The following is a 26,126-nucleotide window of genomic DNA, read 5'->3' as shown; positions in this document are numbered from 1 at the left end:
ACACTCCCGAACTCGTTGCAAGGAGTCTGAACTTCTCTGGTATCACACATAAAACTTCATAAACTGAGTTTTCAGGTGGCCTGGGCCTTTTCCAACTCACAGGTTCAAAACTCCAGTTTTCTTCCTCTTGCCATATAAAATCAAAAATAAAAGCTTCAGTGACCCTCCCAAAAGGTTTTCCACAAAGATGGAAAATATTTGGGGCAGCCATTCATTTTCAGAATAATTGCTGATTATGTTGGAGATGCTGCAGCAGAAGTTCTACAGAACATCTGGTTCTTCGTGCTTTCCCGAGTAGAGGAAGCAGGGAGAAGCCCTACTACACCTTGATGTGTTTCCTACCTTTTCAAATGGCACCCCCAGGGCGCTGCAGGAAGTGGCACCCTGGGGCAGTACAGCTCACAGGTGGTCCACGGGCCGGCCGGCAACATCTGTACCACCTGGTATCTTTTTAGCTACAAATTCTCAGGCCCCATCCCAGCACGTCTGAATCCACATCTCTGGGGGGTGGCAGGCAGCTATCTGAAGCTTTTGAGAGTAAAACTAAAAAAACTTTGTTTTCTGTTATTGCTTTCAGTGTAGCTGAAGTCTGGAAACACCATACCTAAGATGTGTTGTAGGAAATCCTGTTCCTCTAAAGCAGAGCTGTAGAATAGGACTCTCTGCCCTCAGGGAAATATTCTAGAGTCACACATCCAACGTGGTGGCCATCAGGGACGTGTGGTGACTGAGCGTTTGAAATGTGCCTGGTACAACAGAGAACTTATTTAATTGTAATTAATTTACATTTAAAGAGCCACATAATGAGTAGAGGCTAGCATATTGGACAGCATAGATCTGGACAAATAGTATCAAGAATAACAACTGAAAATGAGACTTGGGGAGCACTTGCTATGTACCAAGCACTGTGCTGGGTGCTTCACACGGATTATTTATCTTCATTCTTGACAACAACCCTACGATGTAGGTACTATTATCTCTTCCTTTTTACAGATGAAGAAACGAGCAAATATAAGATTAAGTAAGAGATTAAGAAAGAAATAGAACTGGAATTTGAATCCGGCCTTTCTGATTTCAGAGCCCCGATTGTGGCTATACCTCGAACTGCCTCTTCAGAGACCGAGGGAAATGAAAGAATAGGCAAGAAAGCATATGACAGAAGAAGGCAAACTGACAATACCATGAAAAGCAGCCCTACGCAACTCAAGAGTTGGCTTTACTGGAAAACTATTGTGAGAATACAAGCTACTCTGCACATAATGCCTTCTTTGTGGGTGAGCACAGAAGACTTGGAAGAAGCTGGTCCCAGATCTCCAGACCGGAAACAGTATCTTAGATCTTAGAATCAGAACGAAAGCATTATAGACACTGTCGACTGTCTATTGTGCTGGCTGATGAAAGCCATTGGGTTAATAAGGAACCCACCTTAGCCAAGATTTTACAGCATATATTTCGCTAATTAATGTTATCTTTGATTCATATTATTTTTCTGGTCTCTTATTTGACTTCTGCCCAATTAAAAACTAAATAATCTCTACCTATATATTTATGTGTATGTATTTATAGCTAGCATCTGTCTGTCTACCTATTCATTCTATCCACCTATCCATCTATCCATCCATCTGTCCATCTATCTATCTGATTTAGGGAGTGGCTAGAAAATTAACAGCAGCCTGAACAGAACTGTTGTTTGAACACTGGTGTAACAGTGAGAAGAGCCATGTTTCTGTAGGCCCCCTAGTGAGTGAGTGCCTCTAGAGAGACACAATCTAGAGCTAAAGTCAGGTCTGTCATTTATTAGTTGTGTGATCTTGGACAAGTTACTTAACCTTCCGTAAGAATTTGCTGATTTATAACATCAGGTTGACAAAGGAATTGTGAGGATTAGATAAGGCAATGTATTGTGGTCCAGGACACACACCCATTGCCCCCTTGCCCAAATTGAAAGTTTATAGAACAAAACAATATTTACACCGATACTTCTATTTGATTTAATTTAGTTTTAGAATGTTGGTCTTGCCTCAATTAATTGATTTCAGGACCCATAATAGAGTGGCTTCTCACAGTGTAAAAAACACTCAGAGACACTATATAAAATGCCTCATCATAAGGAAAAATTCTTAAATGTCCCAAATTAAGCATAACACCCAAAGAATGAGGGAGACAAGAGCAGGTGATCCGTCAAGAGCTGTGGGACAGAGCTATCCAGAAACTCCTCGTTCCCAGATGAAGTCATTTCAACAATTACCTAACAGGCCCCCAGGACCACTGCATCCCCCTTACATGTGAACAGTGTCTGACCACCATCAACCAACTCACGAGCCTTCTCTCTGGACTAACCCCCATCCCAGGCCTTTCCCTGTCCCATGTTAGCCCACCTTCCTTTTCTGTAGCCAAGGTTAATTTACAGAATTTTCTTTTCTTGAGACCCCCATAAATGTACCATTTCTTGAGTCTGGCAGACAAGTTGTTTCTGCGAACTGACCTTACTAGTGAAGCAGAAACTTCCTGTCCTGGGACTTAGTCCTTTATCTGCTGCATCTGCAAAGGGTCTATGAACCTTTTATTTCAGACATCCTTTGGTCTCTAGAGTTTTTGATTTGTCATGGGCATGTTGCAAGTACTCAGTCCACAGTATTGTATAGAAGCCTTCTTCTACACAACCATCTCGTTTCTACCACTAGCTAGTTCTTCTCAGACAGAATGCCACCTGAACGCTTGAACTGAATGCTTCTGTCATCCGGCCTCTGCCTCCCCATTCATACCAGGGGCAGGGGTCACTAGGGACTCCTCCCAAAGTCTTTCCCTTTGCTCTGCTTAACCCCACCTAGATTCCTTTGTTTCCCACTCTTTTTCATAGCCTGTTTCTCTCTGATCTGTGAGCTCCTAATACATTTCCAATAATTTTATTCTGGGATAAATTAACCAATTCCTGTTGTTTATAACAAGAACCTTACTAGTTTGTGCCTCAAAGTCCATGCCTCCAGGAAGCCATGTGGGGGGTATAGGGAAGAAAATCACACCTGACTACTCAAGTTATCAACTTTTCTTCAACAGAGATGGGATAAGTCTTCTCACCAACAAAACCTTAGGCTCCATTTTAGTAGGGCATATAGTGCCTTGATTTAGAAGAATTTAACTTTGCTTCTGGAATTTTACATACCCCCAAAGGCCCACAAGGAGCCGGGTGGAGGAGAGGGTGCAGTCTTCCTGTAAGAGCATGGCATCAGCAGCCCCGAGCCCGCCGTGCTCACCTGTGCTGATTTCGGTGATGAGTTCAGCCGAGTTGTGGCACGCCTGTACTATGCTCCTCGTCCAATGGGAGAGGTCCCTGCTGATCTCTGCCCTGAAGAGATGCGTTTCAATCCCCTGCCTGGTACCAGTTCGTGTTGCAAAAGATAGATCCATACCAGCCTGGGGTGACCCTTTCCCTGGACCTGAATGGACCAGCCTGTTGAGGAAGAGAGAGAAGAAAATCATCAAAATGGAAACCACTTCATTCACCTGATGTGTCACTTGGTAAAAGCCCCCAAATTGGTGATTTTCTCTTAATTTTTATGACCTGGAACCAAAGGGTCCTGGTACCCTAGCGTTTGCCATAGCTTCCTGCCATCTCTTCACCCAGCTCCTCTCCTGGGGGAGACTGAGATTTACAAAGTGCCCAAGAACTGTGTATTTGGTTGAATATTCAGAGCAGTTGAATAATAGGACTTTAACTATAGTTAGACAAATTCAGCTATACTCACTCACTCAAAAAGAAGGAGAACTAAGTACAGAAGACAGAACAATTTCAATAGTGTGTAAAACTCCTCCCACCATTCCACTCCTGGGTATATATATGTCCCAGTGTGAGTGTGAGATGGGAAAGGAAATCTATTGTTTCCTGATTTAAACTTAGTTCCTCCTGTGTTTTGTAGTTTGGAGCTTCTGGCTGCAGTGAATGTACTGCTGGGTATGTGTTCTTCATGCCCGTAGCCTCCAAACGCAAGTGAACAACCATGGGACTCAAATGAAGAAGTAGCAGGCTGTGTGCCTGTGTTAAAGTAGACCTGGCGATACCGGACTTCTTGAGAAATGGAGGATTTATGGAATTTTCAGGAGTGATTTTTACTGCACATGACTTTCACACTGACTTTAGAACTTAAGCTCAGCATAAAACATGACTCCCGTAGTAAGTACTTTCTGAAAGGACAGACTTAACTGTGAGGAGTCAAGGTCTCTGAGTGCTGCCTTCTGAGCAGGCACCAGCTCCCACTTTTGTCCCTTTTAGAACTCAATCTCTCGTGCTCGCTCCTACTTCTCCATATCTCAACCTCCTTTTGGGAGACACTCGTATCAGTAACTGGCAGCATAGCATGAGTATAACTTTGCAAATGTTACTTCTCTCCACGGTGTTTGCACTTTCTGCCTTACCTTTTAATACAGAAAGAATTACTTTACCATTTGCCAGAGGAATTCCAGGTGTCTCTTCACTTGGTGGATGGGAGAGTCATTTTCTTAGGCAAAGGGCTTGTGAATTCTAGATTAAAACGTGCATAAAGGAAATCCCAAAGCTTATTTTTTCTTTGTAAGCTTAAGTATGGTAAACTTAAATTATCAGTGAAATAAAACAGTGCAGCCTGTTGGATTTCTGAAGGCCCGAGGAGCTTTCTTTTATTCACAAAGTGAATTAGGTGGGAGGGGTGGTTTGCAATGCTGACTTGAAGAAAAGATTTGTTAAAAATCTTTTCAGTAGCAAATTCTTTGAGGGTAAAGAAGTTTCCAAAGGTAATAAATGTTGGCAAGAATGTGGAGAAATGGGAACCCTCACACATTGTTGGTGGCATGTAAATTGGTACCACCATTACGGAAAATAGTGTGGAGGTTCCTAAAAAAATTAACATCAGGACTGCCACATGATCCAGCATTCCCACTTACAGGAATATGTCTGAAGGAAGCAAAATCAGGATCTTGAAGAGATAACTGCACCCCCATGTTCACAGCAGTATTATTCACAATAGCCAAGATACAGAAACCACCTAAGTGTCTGTCGATGGATGAATGGATAAAGCAAATGTGGTACATACAAACAATGGAATATTATTCAGCCATAAAAATGAAGGAAATCCTGCCATTTGCAGCATCATGGATAAACCTGTAGGGCATTATGCTAAGTAAATGGTATGTATCATTTATATGTGGAATCTGGTAAAAAAAAAAAGCCAAACTCATAGAAACAGAGTAGAATGGTGGTTGCCATGAGGCTGGGGAGTAGGGGAAATGGGAAGATATTGGTCAAAGGGTATAAACTTTTCGTTATAAGATGAATAGGTTCAGAGGATCTTACGTACAGCATGGTGACTATAGTTAATAGTACTGTATTGTATACTTGAAATTGGCTAAGGGAGTAAATCTTAAATGTTCCCACCAAAAACAGGAAAGGTTTTTGTGTGATGATACTGTATTAATTAACTTGACTGCTGCAGTCAATTCACAAATTGTATACTTTATACAATCATCACATTGTATATTTTAAATATATCTGATTTTATTTGTCAATCATACCTCTATTTAAAAAAAGAGAAATTTCATGACTCTCACTGAGAGAAGAGTCTAGGACACTGTGCAGGGAAACATCTACTGATGTGGGTGCCCACACCTGGGGGCTTAATCCCCACGTAACCACTGAGGCCAAAATGTCAGGAGGGAGGAGGCAGTTTGTAATGAGAAGTGAGCAAGAGTGACTAAGAAGCTGCTGGAGTTTTGAAAATGTAGGTGAGGCTAGAGGAAAAAGAAAGTGTTTCTCAAAAGCCTAAGACAGGTTTTAAAGGGATTGACAGGTAAAAATTCATTAAGAAAAAGTACATATAGAAAGTAAGAATTTATACTGTATTTTCTTAGTTTCCCAGCAGTGTTTTAATACTCAAAGGTGTCTCAGTTTTAGTTGCTTTAGGATAGTTATCTAGCTCTTGCTTATCAAAATCCTGAAGTCTGCATTAGTTGGGCACAGCTGGCCGGCCACATGGTAAACTGAAATGGTACATAGGTTTGGGAGGCATAAAAACCTGTTAGATCCCTGTTCTGCCCTTTGTTAAATGTTCTAAGAAGCACCACCTTATAATCTATGCACTGTACCTTGCACAGAACCTAGCATATGGTTTGTACACAACAAATATTATTTTCATCCCTTGCCCTGACCGTTTCCTTATTTTAAAAATATAATTCTGCCATGTATGATTATGATTTACTACAACAAAACATATAAATCATGTAATCCAATATTTAGTCCATCATAATAAACATTCAATAAAAAATTAGTTGCCTTATGCTTTCCCTGGCTTAATATGTTCTCACCTTCTATCCCCTAAATTTCCATCTAAGGGACATCAACTCTGTCACAATCCAGGGCCAGTATAAATGTAACACAGAGGCACCAGTAAGGCAAGAAAAAGACTTCACCTTCATGGGAAATTCTGGTGAATTTCCTACCAATATTTATTTTTCTCCAGAGGGACTATAAAATTGAAGCCAATAATAAGTATAAAATGCAATTTGTTAGAAAATTTGCACTCGATAGGTCTGGGTGTAAGGAATGAAATGACTAACAGTATTACAAGCTATGAGAAAGCCTTGCACCTAGCTGACCAACACTGTGCACGCACAGTCCGTGGTGAGGAAACTCGACGTGTTAGAGTAGATAATGAACGAAGAGCCTTAGGAGAGAGAGGACTATGGGTGTACACTGTTATTTGTCTCATCACCAAATTCCCACTGACTGAAAAGAGAAGAGGAGAAATTGATTATTCAACCAACCAAGTGTGAATTATCTAATATTTTATACTAAAGAACAAGTTGATTTGCCATCTGAAGAATAGCAGACATGCTGAATTACATGTTTTTTTGAAAATACCAATACTGGTTCAAGAAACGTCCAGTATTGTATGTAAACTTGAAGTAAAACAAATCATATTCTCTGTTATGTAGTGTGCATAACTTGTAACAAAAGGATGCTTTTTCCAGATTAAAAAGCAAGTGAACTACATCAGATAACCACCCACATGATACATATGGGTATGCATCCCCTGAACGGCATTACACAGACATTGAAAATTATCTTATAAACACACAGGTAAATGTGGAGAAATGCTCATATAACTACTGAAAACCTCTAGATACCCAACTGAGCCATGTAAAAGAAAAACTTGGAAACAAACCCATTAAAATGTCAAGCAATTTTATGGGTGAATTCATTTCTTACTATGTTTTTTTTTTCTTAAAATTTTCTCTAAGTAACATATCCTATAATTTAAAGATTAGCTTTAAAAGGCTATGAGACTGAAATGAACCCAAATCTTTCACTTTAATTTTTAGAGTTGGGACTTCCGTTGCACTGAAAAATATTCTGACTCGGTCTGGCATATGTGCTTTGTTTGTTGTTTAATGTTAGTGGCAATCTACTGCTGTAATACTAGATGAGTTCATCTGCATTCTCTTGCATTTGTTTGTGCCTGGGTTATTCTAAACTGCCCATGTCTAGCTCCTGAGGCCAAACACCTGCAGGCCATGGCTATGGAATAGCCTTTCTCAGAATGAAGCTAACTGAATGGGATGATATCTATGCCTGTGGCTTAATTAATACCTTACACCTTTTGGCCTCCAGCAACTGAGACAGGAGAGAATGTTGAGACCTGCCAGTTGAAATTACAGGATCCTTTTGGATTTGGGGTGCTCTGAGGGGCCACAGCAGAGGGTCCTGCTCTGTGCAAGTCTCTTCTCCCCTCCTTCCAACTGACCATGAAGAATCACTAAGTCATGCATGTTAGGCTGGAGGAAGGAAAAACAAGGAAATGCAAACAGAACAGAGAGATGCCATAGGGGGAGAACAGACCAGACCCCAAGGTCCGTGCCTTATATGGAAAGGGGACAGCTCTTCCTGAATTCCATCCTTCTGATGTGCCAACTAAGACCCGGATGTCAGCCTCCTCCCTCTTGGAAGGAAAAAAAAGTTTCTAGCTGTCTACTATGTCACCTTTAGCCAATCATACCTCTCCATACCCCCTAGGATAGCTTGCCCACTCCTCTCCTACTAACCCCTTATGAGCCCCCACCTCCCTGACAGGGTGTGACTTCCCTGGCCTGTAGTACCCAGACTGTGGAACATCATCTGGGAGTGGCATTCAAATAAACTACCTGGCCCTTTGTTGCCTCTCTTCGCCTGCTTATTTCGGCTAAAATTTATCTTACAATGCATTCATTCATTCAAAGACTTTGCCATTGATCAGCTGACAGATCTCACAAGCATTTATGAAGCATTGGTATGGACTGAATTGTGTCCCCCTAAAATTCTTTTGTTGAAGCCCTAGCCTCCAGAGGGACTGTATTTGGAAATGTGGCCTATCAGGGGATAATAATGGTTAAGTGAGGTATAAGGGCAGGGCCTTAACCTGCAGGTTTGGTGTCCTTATAAGAAAAGAAAGAGATACCAGAGATCTGTTTCCCTCCATATGCACACAGAAGAAAGGCCACGTGTGGACAGAGCAAGAAGGCAGCTGTCTTTAAGTCAGGAAGAAAGTCCTCACCAGAAATCTGACCTTAGGCTTCTGGTCTTCAGAACTATGAGGAAATAAATTTCCATTGTTTAAGCCACACTGTCTGCAGTGTTTTGTTATAGCAGCCCTAGTAGACTAATCAAAGCACCTACTCTCCCCAGACTCCAGGCCAGGCACAGGGTGAGCCGAACTCATGTGGCCCAGGCCTTGAGAAGACGCAGTTTAAGAGGAGAAACGCACTTTTTCCTTCTGATTCCTACAGACTCCTCACTCCAGGATCTGTCCCAGTTCTTGGGAGGCTCACACCTAGAATGTGGAAGCGAGTCAGAACCAGACCCTGGCAGAGGACAAGTGGAGGATGTGAGCCAGGGTTAGGTGGATGGCTGCCTCACTGGGGCAACCTGATTATTATGAAGACCTCTGGGAAAGGCAGTTCCATCACAAGAATGGAGAGAACTGGATTCTGACACAAGGACAAAAAGGAATCCACATTTATCAATATATTTATTGTTGATAAAACATTGTTATTTTGTTCCTATCAAGAATGTTGGAAGTAATAGATCTCCTTTGTTCTTTATACCATCCCGACTAATGCCTTTGATTGTCAACAGCCTAAGTTGGGGATGACACATAGAAATGTGGACATTCACTGCTGTGTCATCTTGAGGAAACTGAACAGTTTGCTGTCTTTTAAATCATGGCATTGCAAAAATGAAACAAGGCCACTGATCCTGTCTCGTATCTCTTTTTGTTATGTGGGCTGCCACAGTGGTAGGAATGGCAGCTACAAGGAAAAGACAGAGAAAAATAGTTGAATGATTCTATTTACAAATGCTCTGAGATCTTTGTCTTGAGATGAACTGACATATTCCAACTTCAAGCCAATAAAATAATATTGATACATGATACTGGATAGTATGGTCCAATAGCTTGCTAACTGAGCATCTTCACTCAGAGGGCTCAGAGGCACCTGAGACTAACAGAAGCTAAAGCAATATTACATAAAGTCCTTAAGATCTTTAAGAACCTAATGCCTGGGTTTTCAGTTCAGTAAAATGGGATCCACAAAGGGCCATGTCTGCTGCAAAGGACAGGAAGTTTTCACTGAGAATCAAAACACTGTTCAAAAGATACATTCATGCCGATGGGAGCCTGGACCCAAATAAGGAAAGGTTTCCTAACAATGCCGAAGACAAGTTGAGCTGCTCTCTTTAGGTGTCAGAGGTACAAGACCATAAGGCGTAGTCAGGCTAATGGTGATACTGACAGAAGCCTGAAAGAAAACGTTACTTGTAAATTCTTGCTTTGTTGCTTTATGAAAAGAATAGTTTTGGGATGTGGGTTGAGTCAAGTACAGTGGCATCTGGAAAAGAAAACCCTGCTGCTTCAAATGAACTCAAAGTGCTCCGCGGGAAAGGTACTCACCAGGGTCCTGGGGAGGACTTAGAAACACCCTGAGTGACACTCTGGGGGGACCTTTGGGAAATGCAGGTGAGAAAGTGAGAGGTTGGAAGACAGGAAATTTATATCTTCATTTTTCCAAAACATGGAATAGATTCTGTGACCCTGTTCCCAGGCAAGATTCATAACCTATTTTTTACTTTGGAAAAGAGTAGAGTAGTTCATGAGGGCCTATGTGTCTTTCTTACATGCAACTGGTCCATTCAGAGACAAGATTACTAGAAAAGAAGTAAATGAAGTGAATATACAGAAAAATCATATTGGCAAAGTGTCCTTCAATATTCATTAGGACTTAAAAGGAATAAGTGTTGGATACAAAGCTTATCAGTTAGATGAGTACTTTGTTAAGTGATCACAGCCATTATGAATCAATTTAATTAGGGGTGGAGGTGGCACTACGGCCTCAGACCTGTCCTATTTGAACATTTTTAACATGATTATATGAAGCTGTAGAGGACATGCACATCAAATCTGTGGATGACCAAAACTGGTAAGAATGAGGATGGAAGATGATTAAGCACTGTGGTTGGAGCCAAAAACAAACAAGATAAAACAACAATACAACTAGAATGGGGCGGGGGGACATGGTGTAAAAGCACCAATGGAGACTAAGTTGATGATTGCCTCAACCCAGAGCTACTAACAACACGAATGTGAATATAAACTACAGTAATGGAATGTAAGCAGACGACGGTCCCATGTTCCCCTGTACTGCTAAGACCACACTTCTTGGCCTAATTGCTACATCTAGGACTTCTAGTACTTGTTCAATAAAAGTGGTGACAGTGGGCATCCTTGTCTTGTTCCTGATCTTAGAGGAAAAGCTCTCAGTTTTTCACCATTGAGTTAACACAGAATTCAGTCCCAGGCACCAAGCTTTAAAAGAGGGTTTCTTAATCTTTTTATTCCATGAGTCCCTTCGGCAGTGTAAGGGAGCCTATGGTCTCTTACTCTGAATAATGTATGTAAATTGATGAAGTACATAGAATTACAAAGGAAACCAGTGATACTGAAATATGGTGCCATACAAATATTATGATGTTAGAAGACAATGATCAAAACAGCCAAGTATCCAAACCTGCTCCATAAAAAGCACAGTTTAGAGATATTTTGTCTGGAAAAGAAGGCTTCATGTGAAGAATGGGAAGGAAGGGGGCTAGCACAAATGTCTACGTATCTGTGTAAGTGCTTGAGCCCAGGCTGGTCAGTGACTTCCCAGGGATGGCGGAGACAGTTCTCATTTGAGAATCTGCAGCTTGATTAAAGCCATCCCTGGACCTTGGCCCATCCAGGGAGAACCACACTCAGAGCAGGTGATTTCTTCTTGGGATCTAAGGTGAGGCAGGAGCATTTCCGGTGAGGCCGAGACTGCCAAAGCTGGCAGCCAGAGGGTATTCTTGGATGTCCACTTTGTAAAGGTTGTTGCTCATGGGTCAAAGTTGACAGCTCCTAGGGAAGAAGGTATTGGGGAACCAGCACGTCAATCTGCCAGAGTTCAAGACCAAGCACAGCATGATCTCTTCGAGGTAGGCGCCCCTCGTCGGGACACCCACACATCATGATCAATCTTTTACCCCACTGTTTTAAGATTACCACCTCATCTGCCTTACCAGATCTTGATGTTCTTCAGCGCAGGAGCCTTGCCCTACCCCGGCCTTACTGATTCCATGTGTCTAGTATCCTACGTGACACATGGTAGGTGCTCCTTACATGTCGGCTGAGCCCCTGCATGAATGCCAAGTTTTTCAAAATATTCAGAAAATGTAAGTTCAATTTTGCAAAGGGGAGCACACGCATGTGCGTGCGTGCGCGCACACACACACACACACACAACTGACCTATTTGGAAATGCTCTGAAATGTGGGGCTAGTGAAAAATGCCTCCTAACAGGCTCTTCATTTGCAGACCCCATGTGGGAACACATTGTCATAGCCAGATTCTGGAAACTAAGTATCAAGTAAATGTCAGCTGGACATTATGATTTTAAAAGTCATCATTTAGACATATGAAAAGGAAGGGCTAAGGATAGACTCTGTCTGCCTGAATTCCCATTCTTCCAGAAACAGCCTTTTTACATTCTTCCCAAAGATCTTTCCTGATCTGCAGTCCCAGGGGAAGCTCTGAAATAGCTATTATTTATCTTTCAATTATTTTACATTTTAAGCTATTTGTGTATCCTTACAAAATATGACCATCTGTCTCTTATCTGTGGCAGGGACTAAAATACACAACCAAGAAAATGCTCTCTCCCAAGAGATGATAACTTCCTTACCCAGCCAGAGAAAAATACTGGCACCCCAGCACAGGCGTTCAAACCATGCTTCACACCCAATTTCTAAGTTCTGCTTGAAACTGCTTGAGACCCATGGACATGGTTTGTTCCCTGGTCACAAAACTAAGACACATGTTCCCATGGTTAGAAGTAAAGCCACCAACTTCAGCAAGATCTTACATTTTCTATTAGCGAAGAGCATGAATAAGTGAACAAATGAATAAGACCATATAATACTAGAGAACAGAGCAAGAGAACAAATTAAGTCTTAGATGTGAGGGAACAGAGCAGAGTCACATACCCCAATGTGGCTATTAGCCAATTGTGTGACTAGTTTTTAAACAGTCCATGCTTCCGATTCCTCAAATGCAAAGCAGGGGTAACACCACACCTAACTCATGGTGTTGTGAGGATGACATGAGCTGTATGAATACTGCATGAACAGTGTCTGGTGCAGAATATATAGGAACAGCCAAGAAAGACTGTCAGAATGATCAAGACAGGACTTTTTGCTTGATTATTTCCTGCTGTATGCTTAACACCTAGAACTATTTCAGGCATATGGCAGGCACTTGGTAAATATTTGTTAAATGGATGATTAAATTAATACTAGAACACAAGGAGGACAATTTCTCAAGACGTTTGTGATTAGTGACGGCAGTTAGATATTATGGCTTCTCTCCGTCCTTCAGACCCTCAAACATACAAAGTAGTGGCTAATGCAAAATCTGGGTTTACATCCACTCAATGCTAATTTTCAGATTGAATCAGCCCTGGAAAAAAAGTGATCTTGAAAGGTAAGTGGGCTGAAATATTCTAAGAGATAAGCCTATATCCACCTCCTGTTTCTTCTTCCATATCTGTCTTAGCAACTGGTGTTTTTAGTAGTGAGAGTTGTTTTTAAGTCAGAGTTAGAATGTGACCATTTGATCAAAAGAGTGAAAGTCGTTAAGATTTCACACTCATGGCAGCCTGGATCCAGAGTACATGTAAAGAATTGTACATAATTGGGTCCCTGAACCCAGGTAAGAAGAAAGGGTGAAATGTTTTAAAATTGTTTCAAACGTACAAAGTTGTGAATTCCATGAGGCTCAGTGTGGCTGTGTGATAAGCCCACTTTCAGATCAAATTCTTTGCCCAAGACTTGGAGAAACCTGGCAGTGGAAATATTCATTCACACAGGAGACCAGTCCAAATGTTTTTCCACCAGTAACTGAGGTATGAGCCTGCATATTGCATCTGGATCCTCAGATAGGTTCTTTTGCCTGACTGGTTTCAAGAAAAACAAAAAAAGTTTGTTTCCCAGGGATGCTTACACGATAATTTAATTCTGGATAGGTGTTAGAGAATGTTGCATAAAATGTTCCATACAAAAACATTATTATTAATATCCTTAATTAAAACAAAAACAGTTGCAGCACACAGATCCAGCCAAATTAGTAAAATTACATATTAGGTAACTGGGTTGCTAAGCAATATCACATCCTCATTTTACTTAATTACTGTAATTAACATCTCCCAGCATATTCCACAATGCAAACCACAAAAACAGAAGGCAAAAACAACCGGTCAGACTCCTTAGACGGTTCTGATGCTCTCAAATACTCAGATCCACTGGCCACCCCTAAGGGAACCCAGCAGTCAACAGATGCCCTAGGAAAAAAGTGAAAGGAACGAATCACTACCGAGCTCCAACCCCCCAGCACACTGCCCCACAGCCAGCAATAGCTGAACAATTGCCTCATTTCTTATCTTCCAAACTTCTTTCCCCTCAATGTGGAGATGAAAGGGTTAGGCAAGGTCCCATCTTTCAGAATATAGATATTATTGAGGAATATTGACTATAAGCAAAGACCAATTTAACATAGGTGAATGAGCAGGAAAAACAGACTGGAGCCAGTCTTTGACTAGTAGTGTCATCTGGCTGGAGTTCCAGAGACAAATGACTGTTCTCCACGGCCTTGTGACCTTTCACAGCCAGCTGCCAGCAGTAATGTGGTGGGGGAGTAGATGCAGGCTATGTAAAAGGTTGTATTGATACACTAATTTCACTTAGTCTGCACAATGCCCCTTGGAGAGTGATATTATGAGCTCCAGTTTAGAAATAAGCAAACCAGGGTCTGTGTGGTAAAGTAGCTGCCCAAGGTCGCAGTGTGAGTGTCCAGAATTCGAACCTAGGTCTACATGACTACAAAGTCGATACTCTTTGCATCATACCAGGAAAAGTAGCCATGCTCCAGCTTGTCCACTGTAGGTAGCAAGGAAATTCAGGGGAGAGAGAACAATGAAGACTTCAGGTCATCCACGGGTTTAATTCACCCATGCAAATTCTTTCTCCAGAGGTAAGAAAGACTTAGAATCTGACAGATAGTCTCTATGTCATGACAATAAAGTGTCTTCAAAAATTTTTCCTTTTCAGTTAATAGTCTTTTCATTATTTAGCAATCTTAGAACTCTAATTGTTTAATCTTTGAGTTTTCTAGTTATCTCTTACATCATATTCCCTTACGCCATCTATGCTTTAATTAATTGAACATATATCACAATGCATATAGAATATGTGTTATGAAAGATTTTCAAGAACTTCTCCATGTAAGATAATGACAATTAATGTCAGTCCTATTTTATGGGGAAAATGAAACCAAGAGTGAATAACCTGAACAATTAGCTATTATGACACTTGGCCACTTGGCTTTTATCTCTCACATTTAGCTTTTTTTTTTTTTAATTCCCCTATCATCAGCCCCTAGTACAATGTTGACGCCTGCCTAACAGGAGCCTGTTAAAGGTTCTGAAATTGAACTGAACATTCCTGCCCCAAGGAGGAACCCATCAATGGGCCACCTACCTGTGGTGGTGTTACAAGTGACGTTCAGAACTAGCTTTGTGGTGTGGGTCGCCCAGTCTCCCTATTTCCATCTCACACTTCATTGTTCCTACAAACAAACCTGCAACTCTTTATTAGCCTTTATATCTCAGTAATTTTGATTTTAGACACTATGAGTCCCTGGTACATGCAGTATTACATATAGAATCAAATATGTCCAATTAGGTACCCATCATTTATAGATTCATTTCAACCATTTCCTCTAATCTTGACAATAGCTAACATTTATCAATTACTTATTATGTCTCAGTCATATGCTAAACATTCATATATACTGTATCAATCAGTCCTACCAATAACTGTGTGAAACAGGAGATACTATTACTCCCTTCGTATTGATGAGAAGACTTGGATTTAGAGAGACTGATACTCTGCCCAAGATCACATTGCAAGTAGAGGTCTCAGGATTCAGCTTCTGCTTTGTCTGAGTCCTAGGTCCATGGATCTCACTCTGCTAATCTCCCACCCACCAACTCTGAGGAGCTCCGGATGGTGGGAGGGAGGGCAGGAGGTTGGCAGTTAGTATGAGCAGTAGGTATATGGGAACAAGAGGCAGGAATGTGTGTGTAGGCCAACTTCACATTTTTCAGTTTGCCACAGTGTAGATCCCTGACTGTGTAGATCCTTTTACGTTACCCTAGCAAATGCCCATGGAATACGCCTCCATTCCCTTAGAGAGACGAGGCCTCCAAGGCTTGGTTGAAAACCACAGGCCGATTGTAAATTAATGCTTGATGCATGTAATTGGCCAAAGTTTCCCAGTGGATTGCATTCCCCAAATTTTTGAGGCTGGCCTGAGGCAACAACTACTTTCCACCCTTTGAAACAGGTTAGTTCTTTCGGCACCAAAGATTACTCAACATAATGTGTGGAAATACTCAGCGTCTTTGGCTCCAAGGGGCATCAAAGGAGAGAAGGGCACAGTCGCCAGCTCCTTTTCGCCACCCCAGTCCCTTCTCTCAGGCCCACAGCTCAGACAACTGGGCTCACAGCAAGGTCACCCTTTTTACAAGCTCTGTACTTCCAAACCTTTTGCCAACCACTGCGACTAGGTGTGCAGAACTTCTGGGCTAAACAGCCTCTAGAATTCCAGAAATACTGTGACCTTAATCCTTGCTCTCGGTAGGCCTATCTCATTTGCCAATTAATGAAGATCGTGCCATATGGGCAAGAGTACCTGTTTTTTTTAATGTTCAGCAACATCAAATACGCTTTGGCTAAGCAAAAGAGGTTTTCCCAAGGACTCATAAAAAGCTGAGGGATGAGAACAGCTGAAATTACAACATATTTGCAAACTTCCCAAGTGCGCTGCTATAAATTTCATTATCGATGCACCAAGGCGCTGGATGAAGTTCGTCAGCCAGTAAACTGTGCTGCGTGGCAGTTGACACCAAGAACATGTGGGCATTTCTGGTACTATTGCTATGAAACACAATCAAATTTTCATCTGCCATAAAAATATAAATTAGATATGCCTGGGACTAAAAAAAGCCAAGAAACCTAAACATATATCTATGAACTGTCTAATAGAGTAACTCAATTTCAGAAGAAACCAGTTTCCTACTGGCTATCCTCCCAGCCAGTTCTTCTCCCAGGGAAAAAGACTGTCACCGGCATTCTGCACAGTGCTTCCCAGCACTATGAAGGTGGAGGGGAGGGGACTGACAGCTGCCCGGTCCTGCTCTGTGCCAGGCATTATGCTAAGTAAGGCTGTGCTTATGCCATTGCTTTGGACTAAATTCTGCCCCACCCTCACCCTGTCAATGCATATATTAAAGCCCTAACTATCCTGTGACTCTTAGTTTAGAGATAAGGCCAATAAGGAGGTCATTAAGGTTACATGAGGTCATAAGGGTGGGGCCCTTGATGGGATTAGTGAAGAGACACTAGCGAACTGAGTTCCACCCCACCCGACCCCCATGCGCAGGCACAGAGAAGACTTGGCCTGTGAGCACAGAGTAAGATGGTCGCCATCTGCAAACAGAGCTCTCACCAGAGGGCAACCGTGCTGGCACCCTGGTCCTGCAGTTCCAGCCTCCAGTATTGTAAGATAAGTAATTATCTACGGCTTAAACCTTCCAGTCTCTGGTATTTTGTTTTTGTGGTTGGAGCTGGCTAGTACAGTCATCATGTTTTAATTTTCATAATCAGTCTGCAACAGGCTTTATGATCCTAGTTTTCAGATGAGGAAACTGAGAATCAGAAAAGAGAAGGGATTTGCTCAAGGGTCATACAGCCTGTAAACTGGGGCCTGACTGGGCAAAACTGGAGTGTAAACCCATCTGTCAAATTGTGATCTTTCCTCTCTCCCAGTAAATTTTTTTTTTTTTTTTTTTAGTTTTTAAGGAGATGCTTTTTCTTTTTTGGCCAACAAGATGGGTTTTTAAAGATTTCTTAGAACATGTTATTACAAAACTTGCCCAAGGTCCCAAAGCTGGTAAGTAACCATTTTGTAAGTTTCCAGACCCTGGCCCTGAAGGGCATGCAGTAGGGAACCTTATGCACATGGTCATTAAAATGAAGTTAAGATAGAGTGCAAAATACCAATGGAAAATGCATCTAAGATCATGTTAAGTGAAAAAGTAGGGCAGCCCTACAGCACACTTGAGGAGCCACTGATGATTCTGTGAGCACATGGACCCAGGACAGCCTTTGAACTGATTCACTGGTGGTCATCACAGCTTGAGGCAAAACTGCTTCTCAAGAACCACAGGGAAGCAAGGTCCAAGTCCTTGCTGTGGAGTTCCATTCCTACCCAAACTTTGGGAGTGTGGGACGCAGCAGAACAGTTCTCTAAGCCAGTGGCTCTCAAAACCAGCCTGCATGAGAAACACCTGCAAGGCTTGTTACCTCACAGATGGGCTGGGCCCCACGTGCAGAGTTTTTGACTTAACTGGTCTGGAGCAAGGAGGAGATACTGCATGTTTAACAAGTTCCCAGGTGGTGCTCACGCCACTGGGCTGGGGACCACATTTTGAGACTCCTGGACTAAGCCCTGGGCAAAAACTCCAAGTTTCTGATAGCATCCACAGTTCTGTCCCGACTCTGCTGTGTGATCTGGGCAGCCAGCTCTGGCATGATTAAGTTGTCAGGAGAGCTAAGGCAAGATTTATATGATACACTCAGCAAATTCAAAGACCCACTAGAAGCCCAAAGATGCACTTGGGAAGCTGTAGAAAACAGTGGTTACAAAGGTGGGCTCAGAATTAGAATCCTGGGTCTCCCTCTTACTAGCTGTATGACTGTGGGTAAGTTGCTTAAACGCTTAGTTCCTCAGTTTACTTCTCTGTGAAATAGGAATAAAACCTAAACCTCACATAGTTGTGGGGTTAAATGTGGTAACCATGAGGGCTACATTTGCCTGATTCTTGTTAAAAACACATACTTCTGACTCCTAACCCTGGCCTATCAAGCCAGAATCTCCTAGACATGGTCCTCAGGACTGCAATCTTTAATAAACAGCTAGGTGATTCTTTAATTGGGCAAGTTTTTCAAACTTATGTAGAATTTGCCTCAATCTTTGCTCCCTCCACAAAGGCCAGCCACTGGTTTATTACTATCTGGGTCTCCTTGCAAATGGTAGTACCTTGATGGCCTTCTTTATAATGTCACCCGGGACAATTAATTAGTAGATACCCTATAATAAAATTTTGTAAGACATGGCTCTATATCCATAAATAAAAATTCATTTACCTGTACATTTAGGATTTGTGTACATTACCATTTATATAGTATTCCTCAATAAAGGGTTTTAAAAACAAATTTAAAAAGAGAGATGACTCCCCTTCTTTAGAAAAATGCACTCAGGGTTAAATACTACTAGACAGGCTATGTACCCAAATGCTCATATATAAGGGACATTGCTGCATGTATAGAGCACATGGGAAGTAAATGAAAGTCACTTAACTTAAATATGTGGCTTGGGAAGCAGCCAAGGGAAATGCTAGGGTAACTTCTGCAATGGAAGGATCCAGAATTTTCCTGTCACTTATACCACCCTGGCAGAGATTTCTCTGCTAGAAATGAACAGCCTCCCTACCTCAGAGAGCCAGCTTTATCTGCAAGGATGGAATAATTTCCATCTTTGGCTGGGGTGAACTCTGCTCAACAGCCTGGAGCTGCAAAAGGGCTACACCTCAGCATGATGACATAGAGAAGGAAGGAGTCATTTCCCTGGAAGTCCTTCTCCAGGCACACCCCCAGGGGTGCAGAGCTAAGCGGGCCATGACCAGTGCATGCATACCATGGTGGTTGATGCAAAAACCAAAAGGTCAGTTAAGAACCTATATTGCCCCAAAGTACATGTCCCTTTGAACTTTGGAGGAGCAGCATTCCTCCAGGTGCATTTAACAGAAGAGGCCCCCGAAAGAGGGAGGGGAGTGATCAGCCTGGACTTAAGCACATCCTGGCTGGAGGAAAACTAAGGTGTTAACCCTGGCTCTCATATATGTGGGCTGCTGCTGCAGAGCACATTACCTACTGCTGGAGGGGATGAAGTAAGGATGACTAGATAGGGCCTTTATGTCTTGGACATACTCTACCTCTCAGGCAACCATCAAGCATAAATTCTACTAGACAGGCTGGGTGCCCAAATGCCCTTGCCGTTGTGAGCCTGCAACAGAACCTTTTGGTGCCCCTCCCAAACCGACTCAGATGCCATTTACTGTGTCTGCAAAGCCATCCCCGCTCCTGGGGGCTTTGCTTTTAAGGGTTCCCATCGAAGACTTTCTTCAGTGGCTGCCTGGTGCCCTGTGTGTGCAGAGAGCCTGAAGAGCCACAAGATGACATTGCGCCGGGCAGCCGAGTTTCTATGGGGGTGTGCAGGTCCAGTTACTTGCCTGAATGGGATACATTCTGAGATAGTCATTTATGCTCTAGGGCAGTGCTGTCCAACTGAACTTTCTGTGATGGTGGAAAAGTTCTAGATCTGGGCTGTCTGAAATGGTAGCCAAACCAAAAGGTCTGGCCATAACAGCCACGTAACTGAAAATGTCACTAGGATAATGGAAGAAATGAATTTTTAAAATTCCTAAGGAAGGCCAGCAGCCTCCATTAACCAGAATATTCAGGAGTGGGGAGAGAAAGCTATGTGTAAGCTTTATTTTCAAGCTGCCTGAGAGTTACCTAGACACTGTACCTTATTCAAACTTTTGTTCCTGAAAATCCTTCCCAGAGGTGTGGGTTCCATTTCTCTCCTTCGTAACTGGAATACCGTGACTGTACCCTAATCGTTCTTTGGTTGAGGGTGTGGGACTCTCTCAGCATCTGCCCAACAGGGCCCACAGACGAGGACTGCAGGTATGCACTGCAGACAGTGTTGGGGTTTGTACTCACTTTGAATGGACTCTGAGACTGAATAGCCTGAATCTTTGAAGGAACATTTTAGGATGTCTGGATTCTGATTACTGAGGTTTTATTGTAAACATCAATAGTACTTTAATAGCTATCCTGCCAAAGATTCAGAAGCTTGGAAGACTCAGGAATTAAATTACTGATTGTATTTATTTATGAGTGATGTAGGCCTGATTTCCCAGCCCTTGAAGGCTTCCTCTATTCATCTCTGGGGCCAATAATGGCCGTCTTCGGGTCGCCCTGGCTGTTCTCCATAATCAACCATGACTTGGATCATGAGCAGGAAGTGGGGATTTCAAGGTGTTTCAGCTCCTATTCACTATTGCCATCTTAATTTTGTGTTACCTCTTGCTCTGCTACTGGGTCTCATTCTCTTCCTTGCACCTGAGCCTTGACTATAACCTGTTTGGCACCTCAGTCCCTTCAGAACAGTGAACCTGTCCTGTTTCTATTTCTTGCTCAGGACAGATGCCCAAAAACCTCAGTCCTCTATGCTCTGGCTGTTGGACCAAACTGCCAGACTTTGTCCCACTTTGTTCAATAATTTATTCAACAGACATTTAAGGGCTCAGTATTGCCAGGCACTATGCCAGGGAGGCCACAACACTATGTAGCATGCCTAGTATCTAGGAAAAGAGACAGAGGTAAAAGAGTAATGAAAACTGCTCCCATTCTCATAAAGTACATACAGAAAGAGCTGGCAACAGAAGCCAGGTCTGAGAGTTCTCAACTACTTGAAGGTGAGACTCAGGTTTGATGTGCTTTTGTGCTCAGGATATTAGCCTTCAAAGAAGGAGGTAAGCAAATGATGCATTAAGATAATATATCGCATGAATAATAAATGTACTTTGAAGGTCCTAAGAAATAGACAGACCCTGGCAGCCCCACTTCCACAGGAAGCATCCCACTAGAGGAACACAGTATGGGATCTCTTGTGCTTAGTGAACTTTAAAAAGCACAGTGGGACATTCCTATATGACATTCTTAGTGCCACCAAGTGAAGACCCTTCTTGATGATTCTACAAGAAGTTCAAGATAGTAAACACATGTGTAGAGTTCCTCTCAAAGGGAATAGGATGGAGACTCTACTGAAGATGCCTAGGCTGGGACCATCTCACAGATGTCACTGTTCCCTCCTGATGGATCAGCAGTTTGTTCTTTGTCTCTGTTGCCCCATGTTTGGAGGTTTTATTATAAATGTCAATAATACTTTAATAGCTATCCTGCCAAAGATTTGGAAGCTTGGAAGACTCAGGAATTAAATTTCAATATTATTTATTCTGAGAGATGTAGGCCTGGTTCCCAGCTAAAAACATGTGGCTATCTTCTGGAGGAGCTCTCAGCTCCTGTTGCAACAGGAAGTGGTGACATAATGTGTTGAAATAATTGCAATTGACTAAAATAGTTTCTACCTGCACAGACCTGGGGCCCAAACACAAGGCCATGGCTACCTGGTGGCAAGAAGGGGGTATGTGTGAACTGGGCTGAGCCAGGCTTCCTTCCTCCGCGGCATGCTGTCGTAGATTAAAAGGTCCTTCTCGGTCAGTACAACCAGGGCTGGCTTCCACTCCTTCTCGCTCTCCCCGGGCACCTGGAACAGAAAGCAGAGGACTGTCAACAGCCTGAGAAAAGAGTGACTGGAAAGGAGATGGCATCCCTCCAATCAGAATACCCAACAACAGGAGTGTCTTTGGTTCAAGTTGGAAAATCAAAATGTGAAGAAACCATTCATGGTTGTACGATTCTTGATCACTGAAAATATGTTGTTTCAAGGGCTCTGGTATGTATATTCAGCGTGGCCAAGGAGTAGCCCAACTGCTGAACATCTGTCACTGTTTCTCACCTGCCAGTTAGCTCTGAAATCTTTATTTCATAGGAGGACACAGCTGCCTGGGGGAATAAGCCCTCTCAGATGGTTCTTGGTAGAGGGCATCGCTTTTATTATGAAATAGTAGAGGGCATTGCTTTTATTATGAAATGGTAAGGTTTGAAAGCTGCTGAATAAATACCCAAAAGCTCTGAAAATGTACTATGGAGGCAAATTTCTATCTGGACAGGTACGAGACATCACTGCCTCCTTCCCCCGTCTTTCACTCTTAGACTGTTTCTGTGATGCAGGCACCATCCTGAAATTCTCTTGTTCTATTATTACATGTTTAGTTCCTTCATTGCAGATTAGTCTTTAACTGAAGGGCTGAGATGACTTTGCAGGGATACGAGCGGACTCAAACATCAGTTGCATGTTTGGACCAGGTGTCCTTTCAAGTCCCTTCCAATGAGGAGAGTTGTGCAGCTCAGATCTTATCAGCTATCCCCCTCTGCCCTGTGCTGATCCCCCCAAACTCCCTAAATGTTCTTCTAGCCATGAAAATGCCCTCCTTCCAGCCTGAATACTGGGATAAATCGTTATGCTAGTTTGGAAAAACTCAATGCCCTAGCCTGGCTACTCAGAGCATGGATTCGTGTTCCAGAGGTATCAGCATCACTGGGGAGCTTGCTAGAAATAGTCTCAGGCCCATCCCAAACCTACTGAATCAGAATGTGCATTTTAACAAGATCTTCAGGCCATTCATAGCTCATTAAAGATTAAAAAGCACAGGTGTAGATAAGGTTAAGATCGTCCTTGACACTGGCAATTAATTCAGTGAAGATTCATAACACAGCACCATCCAAAATCTGTTCAGTATTAAAGTAAACTAGACAGTAAGCTGAATAAATGATAAAGCAAATTTCTTCCCTTGCTATTCTTATTGTTACCTTAAGTGCCACAGTGCAATCTGTATTGGGGTGGAAGCAAGTGTGTGTGGCTGTAGAAATGAGTGGTCAAAGGAGAAGGTGCAGGATGGTGGAAGGGGTGACTTTTGTAGGTTATGTAGTTTTATAGGCTGTCTGAGTCTGAGTCCCCCCTCCATTATTTACTGTCTGTGTGACTTTGGACAAGTTATTCTCTGTGCTTCTATTTCCTCACTGATAAGGATGGTGTTATGTTCAACAGTGGCTGAGAATGCTGACTCTGGAGTTAGAATGCCTGAACATAAATCATGGCTTCACAATGTACTAGCTGTGCAATTTGGGGAAAGGCAGTCAACCTCTTTGTATCTCAGTTTCTGTATCTATAAAATGGGGAAATAAGAGTACCTATATCAGAGGGTTATTGTGAAGGTCGAGTTAAAATATCTAGAATGCTTAGTATAGTGCAGAACAAGCATTGTTCAGAGCCTGTCAAGTAGCATGTACCTCATACAGTGGAGATTAAATGAGACAGGGCATGTAGTGTGCTTAGCATGGTACCTGGTAATTGATAAGGTCCCCAGTGAAACTTAGGGTGGGAAAATCGTGGGAGACTCACCAATTTCTAAACTCATCAAAAAAGGTATTCTTTGTGCCTAAGGTGCCTAACTGGTTTTCTTGGTTTCACTGGAGATGGCTGGTAATTACAGGTATGCTTTGGTTAGGTAACTATATTCCTATTATGTTAATGTGTGTGCACAATTTAATTTGTAGTTTAAAACCTATCCATGCTGAAGTTACTCTACAAGAAGATATGTCAAAGAAATAATCAATCTTCCCAGGTTTTCTTCTGCCTGCTACTTCTATAGCTTTTCTTCTTCCTACCTAATCACAACCTTTAAATAGAACTCATGCCACATGTCGAATTTACCGAGTATCATAATTCTTCCAAGTGGTAAAGACACCTCAAGACAAATGCTGGGCATAGAAGCCACAGGGCATAAATATGCAAAGAAGCAAAAAGCTAACCTTTTCAAACAATAAGGCTTCTCTCTCACTTACCAACTTAACATTTCCCTGTATGGCCCCGGAAGATGACTGGTTAGCCAGAGATGGGTAAGATTCCTCAAGGGAGGAACAACCTAAGACAGGCACAGTCGCAGGGGGCCATCTGGTGAGAAAATGGGGAGCAGCAGAGGTGAGGCTTAGAACCTCCCCCCTCATGTTCTGAGAGAAATCTTCTGCATACATGGATGTTTATTGCCCTCGTCTAGCTCGGATTAACACATAGTCTACAGGCACACACCTGATCATCTACATTTGCTCTCTTACAACACTAAACTCTGTTTTCTACCTTTATCTCGTATCTACCTACCACTTCAGCATTTTATTAAAAATAATAATAATAGAGAAATGTGGTATCCACATATAAATCAAGTTTAAAAATCAAATGAATATTCATATTTGAACTGTGTATAGTTCATAATGCATGAACAAAACCGAAAGCTTCTGTGATGACTGCCCTTGCACTGTTCACCATGTAACTTATTCACTATGTAAGAATTTCTTCTCCATGGAAGAATTTGTTCGTTATGCATCAGAAGATTGGAGACTGACGAAAATTAGGCTTGGGGTGGATTAATGATTGTGCATTGAGTATTGACCCCCCTATACAGAAATTTATTGTGGTTAACAACTATTTGATCAATAAATATGAGAGATGCCCTCACAAAATATACATATATATATATATGTATATATATATATATATACATATATATATATATATATAACACACTTCCAATTGTAAAATAAATAAGTAACCGGGATGTAATGTATAGCATAAGGAATATAGTCAAAATATTATAACAACTTGGTATGGTGATAGCTGGTACCTAGAATTATCGTGTATATAAATGTTGAATCACTGTGTTGTACACCTGAAACTAATGTAATGTAATACTGTTGTCAACTACCATTCAATTAAAAAAAAAAAAAAAGATTGTATATCAATGATACCTTAATAAAAAAAATAAAGAATAAAAAAAATAAAAAGGTATTCTTTGGAAATGGCAGCAATATGACAAAGTACTGACTTTCTTTGGGAAAAATTATAAGGAAAATCAAGACTATTGTTGGTGCTGACAATTTCAATTCATTCTCCTCCCATATTTTCCAAGTTCACTCAGGAAGAATTGATTGTACAATGATGACCTTTATTTTTAATGCCTCCTTCCAAAAATTTTAAATAAAAACTCTCTTTCTAGAAGGAAGATAATTTCCCACCAAAGTTATTTATACTAGAATGTGAATGACTGCCTGGCTTATTTCTCCCTGTATGCATTTTCTGCATATAAAAAAAATCCAGCTTTAGTGTATTGCTTTTTCCAACAGAAGAAAACATCTTCAACAGATCAGATGAGAAGGCAATGTACCAGACCCTATAGGTGAACAGGCTGTAGTCTCAAGGCATAAAGTGTTTGGGGGTTTGGAATAAATTTTTTTCAGCCTCTCCAATAAACCTATTAAATTACTTTTCCAGCTCATTAAATAGGACTGGAGAAGCTACAAAGGATCCTCCCAACATGCCTATTTTACTTACCTAGTCAGATTTGACCCATTAACTTTGACTGGAACCATTCATTTAAATTTGAACACAAATAAGCATTATTCTTCAAAAATGGTATTAAGCTTATAAAATAAACCTCAATAGTAAATACCAACAGCAAAATACTGGCATATTTAGGTATGAATAACTCCAAATCCCTAAAATAAAACATTTGGTGGTTTATTATGGAGCCCTGTGTGGATATGTTAACTCTGCTGTGAGAATACTCAGAGTGGGCATTTTCCAGTGTTTCTGTGTGTAGAGATTTCATTTTAATTCTATGTGAAT

General features: G+C 41.7%; 1 protein-coding gene across 1 annotated transcript in view; it reads right to left on the bottom strand.

Annotated features, from left to right (window-relative positions):
* The window catches only part of SNTB1 (syntrophin beta 1), a 227,767-nt gene that overhangs the window by 8,496 nt on the left and 193,145 nt on the right, over nt 1-26,126 (bottom strand). The window contains exons 4-5 of the mRNA XM_036876299.2: nt 21,952-22,091; nt 3,255-3,451 (exon numbers count right to left, since the gene is read on the bottom strand). Of these exons, the coding sequence (XP_036732194.1) occupies nt 3,255-3,451; nt 21,952-22,091 (337 nt within the window). The remainder of the gene's footprint in view (nt 1-3,254; nt 3,452-21,951; nt 22,092-26,126) is intronic.

The sequence above is a fragment of the Manis pentadactyla genome, chromosome 3, assembly GCF_030020395.1.
Source record: "Manis pentadactyla isolate mManPen7 chromosome 3, mManPen7.hap1, whole genome shotgun sequence".
Taxonomy (NCBI): domain Eukaryota; kingdom Metazoa; phylum Chordata; class Mammalia; order Pholidota; family Manidae; genus Manis; species Manis pentadactyla.
The sequence above is the reverse complement of the archived record's forward strand: the minus strand, read 5'-3'. Positions and strand labels throughout refer to the sequence as shown.